The sequence below is a fragment of the Falco rusticolus genome, chromosome 5 (genome assembly GCF_015220075.1).
Source record: "Falco rusticolus isolate bFalRus1 chromosome 5, bFalRus1.pri, whole genome shotgun sequence".
NCBI classification, from domain to species: Eukaryota; Metazoa; Chordata; class Aves; order Falconiformes; family Falconidae; genus Falco; species Falco rusticolus.
The window spans coordinates 24,977,687-24,991,053 of NC_051191.1; the positions used below are offsets into that span (position 1 = coordinate 24,977,687).

General features: G+C 37.1%; 1 protein-coding gene across 1 annotated transcript in view; it reads left to right on the plus strand.

The window, feature by feature from the left end:
- Positions 1-13,367, plus strand: part of SEMA3A (semaphorin 3A) — a 170,150-nt gene that overhangs the window by 142,038 nt on the left and 14,745 nt on the right. The window contains exons 11-13 of the mRNA XM_037390047.1: positions 119-338; positions 5,510-5,601; positions 8,620-8,661. Coding sequence (XP_037245944.1) covers positions 119-338; positions 5,510-5,601; positions 8,620-8,661 — 354 coding nt within the window. The remainder of the gene's footprint in view (positions 1-118; positions 339-5,509; positions 5,602-8,619; positions 8,662-13,367) is intronic.

The following is a 13,367-nucleotide window of genomic DNA, read 5'->3' on the forward strand; positions in this document are numbered from 1 at the left end:
GATCCCCTGACATATTTAAATAGAGACTGCAGCAGCTGGGATTATTGTAATGAAACAGATTTCTAATGCTTTTTCTAGTGATTGATAACAAAATGTCAAACGTTTCCTTTATTTCCAGTGTCCCAGTAAAACATTTGGAGGCTTTGATTCCACCAAGGACCTTCCTGATGAAGTTATAACATTTGCAAGAAGTCATCCAGCTATGTATAACCCGGTATTCCCCATCAACAACCGTCCAATCATGATCAAAACAGATGTGGATTACCAGTTCACACAGATAGTAGTAGATCGAGTAGATGCAGAAGATGGCCAATATGATGTGATGTTCATTGGCACAGGTGAGAAGTCTTGACTTTACACTGTATCCTCCTCCAGGCATTATGGAGACAAAGACCAGATAAAATTTCATACTCTGAAAGACAGAACATTGACAGAACAGTGTACACCTGTGAAAATTTGGGACAAGACTCAAAACTGGGAGTGGGGCAGGGAGGTCTTTTTTACATATATTTGCTGATACTGGTTCAGGCTACAACCTGCATAGCTTAATTCTTTAGGAGCTTTGCCAACTGGATTAAGATCAAACCACTCTCTTTTCAACTGCTGTTATTAGGGAATTTTATTAGAAATATCTTGCCTTATTAGTTATAATTTAGTATTAAAATGAGGGCTTTGAGGTACCCATTATGAAGTGCAGCATAAGAAGTATTAACATCAATTAGGCAAGTATCCAGGTATGGGAAATGTCTTGTGTGCCTTTCAGGTATTTCAAGTATTGCCTTAAAATGGCCAGCTCTTGAGCCAGAAGAGTGCATCATTTTACTTAAGATGAAGGTATCTGGCACACACAAAGTGTTTCAAGAAGAGCTGATATTCAAACATAAAACTTGATATCCTTTCCAAAGCATTTGTGGAATCATAAAGCTTGGGCATTTTATGAAAGCGGAAATGTGCACTCAGAAAAGACATTTTTTTCCAGGAAGGTAAGAATGAGAAACAACAGTGGCCAGAAATGAGCTGATATGCATTTGCCTGAGTTTGGTGGCTTCAGAGCTATGCTGGTTAGCAGTTGGTGGATCTACTTCTTCACCTTTGAAGATTTTCATTAGTTGACTGGTGTTTCAGTTATGTTGAATAAAAGTATTTTAAACATCTGTTGAACATAATTGCTAGTAATTAGACATTGGCATCATGTAGCCAAAACAAATCAAACCAAATCCCAGGTTCTTTTCAGCTTTGGACCAAAAAATACCCATCTGTCTGTCTGATAACAGTCCAATTTTTGACTTGCTTTAAGTAGAGTTCTGGTCCTCTAGACATGAGGTCAGATTTCCAGAGCAATAAATCTCAAACTTTCTTTCATGTTGATGTCTGAAATATATTATGAGTAAACTGAGAGCTGATGAAGCTTTGTATACCAAACACAGTGCATGCATAGCAATTTGGAACATTTATTGCAGGAAATGCATCTCTGCAGAGTGTCCCAGCTCTTTAAAGCTGTGAACTGAGTTATTAGATACCAGTGCTACAATATGTTCTTCCATAAAACATCGAAAAGCAGTTTTATTTGATTTTAGACAACACGTATATTTTCCATCACATATTAGAGACTTCAGTGCCATCTACAACTGGCAGTGTTTTGTGCCTTTCAATGGATGTTCTCTGACCTGATTCAGCCCAGAAAAAATGTAACAGCAGTATTCCACTTGGCTGTGATGTGAGGGAACAAGCCCTTAAGCATCCACAGTATGATGCTGAAGAAACATGAGGAGTTGATTTATGTCTACATCTTGAGCACAAGAGGTGGCATTTATCTCACCAAAATTTGGCATTCAGTCTATGAAAGATGTATTGGCTTCTGCAAGGGAAAGAGAGAAGTACTTCCAGAGAGAGATTCATTGCACTTTCTTCAAAACCTCTATTAGAGTAAGATGAAGAGTTACGCAGAAGTTCCTGTTTTTCAGGCAGTACAGGAAGACTTGTAAACCTGAGCTATAGCTTTTAGATAGTTATCATTACCTATAGTGGTTCTTATCTAAATTAGTGAGGCAAGCTCTCCCTCTGAAAGACCCTCAGTGATACCTAGCTCTTACTTTTCTGTTGGGAATTTAGGCATTCACTTCATTCCCGAAACCGCTAATATTCAGGTGTGTGGTAAGTGCTCTGGATCCCATGCACCACTGCTGATGGTTGTGCCCAAGAACTGTAAGAAAAGTATTAAATATTTATTAACTGCATTAGCCAAAAGAGATTTCGGCACCAAACCCCCAGCTTTGTAAGTGCAGAGTGTTATTCTTTCTTGAAATACTACTTTTGTCTGCATAAATTGTTCTTCCAGCAGGAGTTTGTACCCACATAGGACAAAAACAGGCGTTACAACACCTGTGCTTGGAGCTGAGGCACAAAACAGGCTCCATGCTCCTCTGAGCTCACTGGCCTCACTGCAGCTTTCGGAATGAGGACAGGGCATCCTCCACATGTGGGGGGTGGGAGGGGGAGTGGGGGGAAGGGGCAGAACTGAGGCCCTGCCTGCCTTCTGCCAGAAAGCCGCACTGAGCCGGCTGGTCAAAGTCAAAGGAACCAGAAAGCGATACACAATCAGTGCACATTACATCTTCCCCAAGCAAACAAACTGGGGAGCAGATTAGGGACTCTAGTCATAGTCCAGTTTCCCACTTGATGATCTAAACCTATGGCAAACCCAGAATTAAGCTCTCTGGGGTATGACTAGGTTTTTCTGGGTAGGTCTGTCCCATCAGATTAGATACCTTTCTCTATATTTTCCCATTGCTGTTGCGGCAATCTACATTATTCCCACATGCTGTTGAACTTCAGTATGTTGAAGAAATACCTTTTTTTCCCCCCCCATTTTCATTGAATAACTGATGATAATTGAACACAACATAATTAATAGCCACCCAGTGTGGTCACATTTTCCTTTCCTGTGGGTGAAATCTAGCCCAGTAGTTTCTTTCCCACTGTGATTGTACCAGCATGTTTCACAATGGAAATAGTATCATATCGGCACGCTTGAAATTATATCAGAAAGAAACAGGATTTAAGATATGCACTTAATGCATATCCTGAGTGTCTGATGTTTGGGATCATTTGGCACAGTCAAGGTACATCTGTCAGTAAAGCAAATTAATAACAGTAATCTTATCTTACTGAGCAGAGCCTATTGATCCTAAAGGAGAAGCCTGATTCCATTTGTGTGAAATTGTTTGAAATACTACTCTGCAAAATTTGATCTAGAACTCAGATAAAGCCCCACTTCGGTACCTGTGGCCTGACCAGAGTCTCCGTAGTGATTAACACAGTGTATCTTTGACCTCAGAGGCTTTTTTGAGCATCAAGCGGCTGTAATTGTTGCAGGATCCGCTTAAAAGTCAGACCTTTTGTTGAAACAGCATTATGTGGGGAACTGATGTCTGCTCAGTGCCCATGCAGGCTCCACAGTTTCCCTAGTGCTCTTTTATCTTTATTTCTCGAATATGGCGTTTGATGGATTGTGACTGAGGACAGTCATAGTGCAACACAGACTGCAGTCATGACACATTGCTACACTGTTATATTTACTAGACCAGAGTTCTTTTATTTTACTCATACAATGTATTTTTCTCAAACCCACAGTCATCAAATTATCAGGATAATTAGGGAAATGAACTCATCCATTAAATTACAGATACAAATAATGCTAAATTATCTGTTGTTCTGAAGTACTTTATTGAAGAAGTGTGATTTTTTTTCTTTTTGTTTTAAATTTTATATTGCATTTGTTCTGTATTGTTCTCAGTATTTCATGAATTAAATATGTTCAATTAGTAGCAGTAACCATAATGAAAACCAATTCCAAAACAACTTACCTAGTTATTTTACTAGCTTACTTTGTACATGTAGGTGCCTAAATAAATAGAAAGTTGTGCTTGCTTTGTTATTGTTCTTGTTTTAAGAAACAACTGTTATTTTCTTCTTTAGAAAAAGAAAAATCTATGGGTTTGTGATTAATGAAACAGTGATTCATATATTTTGTGGGGAAAATATTCACTTCTTAATAGAATTCCAAAATACAGGTTTAGAAACCAGTATCTGCTTAAAAGGGAGCAGATGGAAAAATCAAAATCTCAGTTCTACAGGATATTCTAGGATATCTAGAGTATTTTAATCCAAATTCATGTAAAGAATTTGAAGTACTGGAATTTTCTTGTGAAATCAATAGCTTTAAGGTAGTTATAAAAACATTTTCAATGTGTAACCTGATTCAATTCCATATGTATTTTCAATGTAGAGTTGTCATCTTTTCAATCAGCCATTTCAACTAACACACACAAATATGTACACATACAAAATATGTTTTGATTTTGTGAAATTGATTAATTCTGGTTTTGAGAATGTTGACCTTTATAATTCCGTTGCTTTGAGAATTTTATCCACTTAAAATGCCTTATCTTTTCCTAAACTACTACTGCTGTAGAACGTGCAACATGAAAAGTCCTCAAGGACGTAGTTGTTATTGCTGTGACACATTTACATGGCACTACATTTGGCTGGTTAAAAAGAAAATTTGCATACAGAATGTTTCCATTCCAGAGAGTCTGCAGTGATTTGTACCAACCTAGAAATGATTTTTTGTTGTTGTTGTTGTTCCCTGAAAATTCTGCTCAGGGAAACATCTAAATAAATCACAGATGCAGCTGTAAAGTCTCATAAAGATGGTCTTAAGTCTCAGCCATATTCACAATATGGCTCAGGAATTTCAAGCGTTGGCCCTGTTGATGTTAAAGCCAATAGCAGAACTCCAAGAATGTAAATGGATATAGTATTAAAATGCTGGCACACATGTATATCTAAACAGAAGATACAATTTGTATTGCTTTTTACCCCTCAGCAAAGACCAGTATCTAACACACAAAGAAATGCAGATGCCTTAAGGGGCTTATACATCTTAGGTACTTTGTTTGACACAGGGAAGATCACATGTACTTAAGAGATCTAACAGCTTCATCTGTCTAACAACATTTGTCCAGATGTTTTTATATCCAAACTGAGCCTTCTGACAGCATCTTCACATGCATTTTAAGAATGACAAACATCATATTCAAAATGGGCAATAAAACATGCCTGGGTAAATTTAGTGCATTTCCCTGAATTAAATGCCTGAAACATCTGTCATTTTATACTGTCACTTAAATAGTATTTCAGTCCTTTTCATTCTTTAATAACTATAGTAGTATTTATCTTCTTTGTTGCATTTTGATAATTGAAAGACTTCAGTGAAATGTCCTACTGAAATTCAGTGTTATTCTAGGTTATTTTCAATAGCGGTTGGTATTTTGAACAACTAGTGCTTAGAGATATGTAGCTTCACAGTCTTTATACATGAAATAATTATATACTACAAGAAACTCTGGCTCCTCTGAAACTGAGTTATGCATCTTAAGCACCTGAAAGCATGGGTTGTTTAGTTTTGGTGGGGTTTTTTTTCCTTTTTTTGTGTTTCCTTTTCAAGATATTGGAACAGTTCTTAAAGTGGTTTCAATTCCTAAGGAGACTTGGCATGAATTAGAGGAAGTCTTGCTGGAAGAAATGACAGTCTTTCGGGTAAGTGCAGCTAAATTTCAAGTGTCAGGTTGTAGATTTTGCTGTGGACAGCTGTGAACTAAACCACTTGCAGTCTAGCCAAGGAATAGCCTGGCATAGACCTCTAATTAGCTTGTCATTTAGAGACCTAGACACTAGTAAAAATAAACCTTGAAACTTTCAGTGCTAGCTGGAGGTTAATGATAAAAGACATTGCATTCTGAGCTCTTGTTTTGTGGTTTAAAAAGTAAATTAGTATCTCTCAGCCTTAGAACTGTTACATGCTATAGTTAAGTGTGTATCTGTGCAAGTTTGGGAATAATGCCTGTCTGTTTTCTCCCACAGAGATATGCACACAAATTATATAATTGCATCAACTCTTAACACTCTTCAGACTGTCAGCATAATGTAACTAGGATGATAGTTTAGAAAAGAAAAAAAAAAAAAAAAAAAAAGGTGATCCGCACAGATTTCTTATGCCTAACAATCTGAGAAGCAAAGGAAGTGTTTATGTTTTTAAAGGTGACTTTAGGGTATCATTTTCATGGTTTGACACAAGACACCATAAACACCCCCTAATTTTTAGTACTTTCTCGTGAAAATCAGTCTCTTCCATTTTTCCTATCTGAGCTACCTAAAAAGTAAGGCATCCCACAGGCACTCCTGCAAGTTGAGGCTGAGTAAACCTTTCAAACACTTTCCAGACAGAACCCAGGGATGTCTTGTGTTTCGTACACAACAACGAATCATTTACATTCCCCATGTTATTCTTTTTGTCAGTGCCGGTTTTATGGCACCATTTCACAAGATCCAGGCTTTTGTGGGGTTGATACCTAGCTGGGAGTGTGAGGTTAATCTGACAGCATGAAGATGATTCTGGCATGCTCAGAGAGCCCCATGTCGTGTGGTCCCACTCCTGATGTGCTAACAAGGACTGTGCTCCAAACCTGCCACAGGGGCCCAGCCACCATGTCCTCATCATACTCTGTTGCCATCCATTTATCTTCAGTTTCTGAACAGACACAACATACTTAAACAGAGCTTGTATATCTTTTTTATTTTATTTTTTTTCTTATGGACACTCTTCCCTTTACTGGTACCAATCTTGCACAGAAACCACTGTTTTGAGTGCAAGATACCACTGGAAAACAGATACTTCTGTTTCTGCAATCCATGTTTTTTATAAGGGCAGAAATACAGGGTCTTTTCTTTCTTTTCTTTTTTTTTAAGCAGCAAAATAAAGTAGAAACTATGAGGAAAAAATGAGACAAGTAATTTGTGGCTCCCAGCTTTTTTCTTCTTTTTTATACACGCAAAAGTCATTACATTAATGCAGGGTAATTTGGCAATTGTTGATAATGTATGAGTCTCTTCCCTAAATGAAGAAGTGCCAAGCTAAAGGAGATCAGAGAAATATAAAAGAAAGAAAATAAATGGAGTGAAAGTTTTATTTCAGAAAGGCTTCACACAAGTAGAATGGTTAATAGCAAATTCAGATCTGGTACTTTACTTCAGATGTGTATTTATTCATTGCAGAAAACAATTTTAGTGTTCTGATCTACTTGAAAGCTCATTTATCTCCTTTGGCACATATTTAAGCCTTAAAGAGTGCATTAATGTACTTCAGTGGAATAAGAATTTGTATGTGTAAGAAATGGGTCTTTCAATAGGGAATTTGCAACAAATTTTGCATGTGCCTTAATCAAATGTAAGTTTTCTTTAGTTACTAAAGAGTCTTGTGCATCATAAACAATGTATTTTGATGCTTAAACTGCAGTGTGCTGAATACAATGTTTTCCATTTATAATTCCAGAAAACTGAAAATCTTCCATGTGTTATATCAATAACAAATACCTCTTTTAACCCCATTTCTGCAATATTTCTCTGAACACCTGAGCAAACAGACTAATGAGTTCAATTTTCATTCAAATGTTACACTTAATTGATGCTTTCTAATATAAGGTCTATTAACCCATTTGTAAAGGCAAGTCCACATGCATAACATCCACTGACCCATATCAGATTCTCTCAGGGTAAGCCAGCTGAAAGCTACACAAGTGTAAAAGCTTAATAGGGACTTTATTAAAGTACACAGCCAAAAGTATGATGCGTGGGATCAATAGCAGGTTTTTAGATGAAATAAAGTTCATATAGAATTGACTTGCACACTTTGTAACCAAATTATGCCACTTATGCTCAAGATTAAAATCTGTTCAAGCCACTAGGCCTAAAAGGTGTAACAATCTTTTAATCAGATTTAAATACACTCATTCTGTTAAATATTTCCTACAGTCTATCATGTAAGAAAATAGATTTTAGTTGCACATCTGCTTACTACAAATAAGTGTAATTAAGAGTACACTTAGCTAAGAGAACAGTAACTCCCCTAATGACATATTTGGATGATTAAATAATGGGTATTCCATGCTGCAAAAAACCTCTTGCCAATTTCAGTTCTGTGTTCTGCAAATACGAGCAACTTCTTTGTATGTGACTAATGTATTGAAGTCAACAAGTTTATGCTTGGGATTAGAGCTTGTTCTTATGAATAAAATTTCACAGGAGTGGTTTTTTTCACCTTGATATGGTTAAAATCTGTTGCTTATTTCAGTGTCATCACCTTTAATATATAGTATCTACATCATTTCTACATATTTGGTACAGCCATTATTATTTTCATATTACTTGGGAGGTTCTTTAAATGTAGTTTTAATATTAAGTGTGGAAATTAATTTCAAGATATGAAACTAGTAACAAAGTAATCACAATGAAACTGTTATAATCATGGAAATTTATATGTCTACAATCAGCACAGCAATCAAAGATGCACCCAGATATGTACATGCATTCTAATTCACTTACAGCTAGAAATTATTGTAGTGCAGAAAACAAGAAGCACTATTACTAATGAATGTCTAGTTTAATTTCAGGGTTTCTAGGTTGGGCAAATAGAATTCTAGCAGAATTTTTACGTTTATAGAGTTATAGAGCACAATTTAGATTTTAACTCTCTTTTTTTTTCTTCCCACCCCCCCTTAGGAACCCACTGTTATTTCAGCAATGAAGATTTCCACAAAACAGGTACTATGTGCACAAACATTAAATCACTTTTAAATATTTATTGGTCTCTGTCTTTTAGAGACAGTAACTTGGCAGCCAGTAGAGACATATTAATTACAGCAGCAGCATCACATCCCTTTACATAAACATCAGTAGTTTCTCAGGAAAATGTGACAAGCAAAGCAGAAAGGAAAAGTCTAGTTTGTGTTACTGGTAAGGTGGAAACTAAACACAAACTGGTCTGGAGTCTGGAGGCTCTCTAGAAAAAAAACCCAACACATTATGGCATGTTGACATGACAGAGAAACTGTTCAAAGGGAGTGGCCAGACATGGTCCATTACTTTAATGGGACTAGTTCTTGTGCCTGTAGGAATAGTATTGGATAAAATGCAGATAGTGAAAGCAAAGATGGGAAATGAGACATCCTCCCGTCTTTCTGCCCAATGCCCATTCCATTTCTGGTCGTGCACCATTCGGCTTTAATAAAGAGGGTAGATGTAATTTAAGTCCAAATTTTCGATGGCCTTCTGATTCAGTGACACGGTTAGGATATGGGTTTCAGACTCCAGAATTTGTATTTCCTACTTCCTGTTGAGTACACTAACTTCTTAAAGAAAAGATATGTAGTATAGCCTTCATTGTAGAGCAGACCATAACTAAAATGAATTGGACTTCTCAGTGGGTGTAGGTAAAGTTTTGTCTGATTTACAGTAAAGGTGATTCCTGCATTTCTGAGCAAATATGGGCAATTATTATTAGACTTTTTTGTGAAGCAGCTGGTGAATTATGTAGTTGTGCAAAGAATATTGGATTGTAGTCCAGGAGCGAAGTGGGTATTAGGGGCATGTCTTCCAGCTCTGCCTGGAATTAAGTAGATGGATCCCAGCTGTTGTCATTTCCTGTCTAAGGAGTCCGAGTCATAAAATTTAACATCAAATTTAACATAATAAAACTTCCCCACCCCACACCCCTGTATTTCTGTTGATTTGGAGCCTAATTGGGTAAATATAAGCAACTTATTCACACTCATTAACTTTTCCATTAATGTCATTGTCAGTAAAGAAAGGATTTGGTATTACTTCTAGGACTGGGTACACTAAAAATTTGGTGTGTTACAAATAAGATTGAGTTAATTCATGTACCTCACTCTATACAATATTGAACAGAAGTTGAATTCATTCTGTAATGGACAGAGCCCAGTATTATGTTTGAAATGCGGCATATTTAATTCAGAATTCACAGTATTTGGGAAAGTTGTCTGAAAACAGTCACGTCTTTGACAGAAAACATTTTGAGAACACTTCTAACATAGTTTACCACCTAAAACAACAATAATGGCAGGACAAAAAAAAATGTACTATTGAATGCTGGGATATTTAAAAACAAACCTGTCAAGTTGTATATATGTTCACATCATACCAAAATGCTCTGCTTTGGATTATTTTTATAAGTAGATTCCCTTAAAGCAGCCAATCATATTTGATGGTGGACCATGCATTTTCATACTTGTTCTTCAAAGCATCTTTAGTTATTCAGGAGAGATTACAATTTTTCCTGAGTCTTTTGAAAACAAATTTATACTGCTAAACTTGTTTAACACTAAAAAAGAGCATAAACCACAAGTTTTTCAGGCAGAATTAAGCTCATGAAAAATCAACCAACCTCAGGCTAAAAGTGACAGAATCATGATACAGTATGACAGCTTTTGGCACGGTGTCTTTGTATCAAATAAGTATATAACAACATGTTTCCATTTTATACTTATGATTTAAAAATACTGTAGTTCTATAACTCAAACACTTTTTTCATTGTGTTCTGATAGGCAGGATGGTTTTCATATAACAGCATGATAATTCTAGGCATTGTAGAAAGCGGGAGCATGAAATGTAAACAGTAAAACCAACATATCTTATTGAATAACTCTAAAGCAATCACTTTGTTTTAGTTTTTTCACTAACAATTCTTTCATCCAATTCTAAAAATGTGGTACAAGCTGTTTCTTCTTGGTTTAAAATGTTTTGCTACACTGGTGGGTCAAAGCTACCTCTTTTGCCATTGTGCCAATATGGTATGTTACAAATTACTTCTTTTCCTAAAGACCAAAATCTCAAAGCTCTTCAGAGGCAGAACTTCACTTGAGTTTTGAATTATATAGACCTCTACAGCTCCCGTGTCTCTCTCTGAGTATGAATTTGGCCCTTGAGCGAGAGTGATTTTGAGTAAGGAAATCTAGTCTTTATGTGCAAGACTAAAACTTTTTACAGTCTTTCTCAATGCTTCTGTCTTTAACTCAGAGAAATTTTATTTTCTCAGTGAAGCTATGTATCCCTTCTGATTGTGTTCAGAGCCTTAGGCTTGTGTAACCTTATCACCTCAACAAACTTATGCACAGCTGGTGATAGACACAAGCCTTTAGAGGACAGCATCCTAGAGCCACTGGAACATCCTACAGCTGCCTAAATTCACTATTCTAGTGGGAGCCAGGCTTGCACAGGGAGCCCCTGGCTACCATTTGGCTCTCAGCCTGTTGGGCTGGGGGGGGGGGAGGGGGGGGGGGGCGGGCACCGTAATTTTCCCTCTGAACTACAAATGTGGAAGCAAGCCAAAAAGTCATGCCTAGCTTTCAATTAAAAGTGAGTTCTTGTGGAGCAAGCTCTCATCTTTTTCTCAGGGTCAGGTCTGTGATTGTCTGCTTCAAAAAGCCACTGGATTTCTGGTAAGATGGGGGAGATCCAAGGAGATCCTCGGCTGATACAGGCCAGCTTCTTGACTGGTGAACTGCTACAAAGAGCTTTTGGTTTTCCTCCGTAAGATTCTTAGTCAAAGGCAAGGAAAAGAACTTCAGAAAGATTTTAGTGATTACTTCTATAGTATTTTTCACAAAGTACTGAATTTTATTCACATTTGCCATTTCTGTCCATAGTGAGCATGTAGAAAGGACCAGCTCAAAATGGATATGTCACTTAAATAGCCCCTGAACTATTCTGCATCAGTTACTTTTCAAGACATGAAATTAAATGAAGTACTATTTAAACCTCATGCTTCTTAAAATACCTTTTAATATGCTGCCTAAGTTCTTTTTAAGCATGACATTTTTTCATCTTCTTTCTTTTTCTTTTTTAATTGCAAATAGAAGATTCTTAGTAATCTCTTTGCCTGACTTCTAGGGAAAGGCTGCATTTTGTGCAGCATCATGAGGCAAACAAACCATTGAATTGCTTAAAATATTACTCTCCTCAGCTTTTCTGGAGTTCTGATACGCCTGCAAGAATTTTTAGCAGAAAACTCCCCTACCCACCTCCCCCACCTCCAATCACCTGATTTATTAAATTACCATCCTCTTTGGAGACACTCTTTGTCCAAAAGGCAGTTTGACTGTACAGCAAAGTAAGGTCAGACCATTGATGCAAGTCATTCTATTGCTGTTTTCTGAATTTAATACTGCCTGGGTTTATGTATTATTAGTGTCCAGAATAATGACCACCAGCTGGTGTCTAAAACAGTGATCAGAAGAGCAGCAAACAGGGCAGCAGCCTTCAGGCTGTACAGCACCTGAAACACATGCTAGAGTTCACTGACTGAACTTTATGAACTTATCTACAAGGAATAGAATCTTTAAGTAACCTGTAAGTAACCCTATCTTGGCCTCATTCTCCACACACACACACACACACACACACCCATGTGCTTCTGGTAATTCTTTAATTCTAAAGACTTCTAAAGACATTTATTAGAAATCAGGAGGGATTTCTGACAAAATGAAATTGGTTACAAAGGTGCATACACCATTACACCAGTCTTCTTTATTTTCCCATGTGCATTCTACATTCACTGGGTTGATTTTTACATTAGTTGCACCACACGTTGCTACATGCTTATATAGATATTAATGCCACAATTACATAGGACTCAGATCAATACCATCTGGACATTTAAGATACTTAACTGAAGCTCTAATTTGACCTCTGCTGCCTCCATAATCAGTAAAGAGAAAAAGCATCCCCTGAGAAATAGTTAGGTCACCTAAGATTGGAATTGCTGCTATTTTACTGCAGAATGTACCCTTAAGCAGGGTACTTGATTAAGTGACTTAAGTTAGAGAGAATCAGTTTATCACGTCTGCTGCCTGTCATCTGCTTCTCAAGGATACAGCCCTAGCTCGGGACCGGTGAGTACAGTTAAGGCTTCGTGCAGAGCTCTGTGTGGTCAGAGATCCTTGCCCAGAGAATATGGGTTTACAACCCAGCTATGGCACTATAATAGACGGAAGCAGCTGCTTAGAAAGGGCTTAGTTTTCAATTTACCAGTGAATTTCCCTTGTCATATTTTCCCTGGGAATATACTGGTGTTTATATAAATGCAGAGATGTTTCTGTTACAATTAATGTGTCTGTATCAACTGCCAAGCTGCTATCTCTGAAAGAAGTCAATGCAACACCTTTTATGAGTGTTTTTTGGTTTGCTGTCTCCTGGTAATCCAGTGCTCATCATTTCTAGTAGGTAGGTGACCTCAGCCACCTTCTGTCCCCAAATTCCCTGGAAATGGTGCCTCTGTGACATCACAATGCAGGAAATGAAGAGTTTTAATAACATTTCTTGAAATCCTATTATTCACACCAGCTTTATGATTTCTAAGAAAGAAAAATGAATACAACTTTCTGGTTTTTTGGTGAGACTGCTTGGAGTGGGACCTTAAAAAGAAATTCATTAATCACTCCACCATGGGT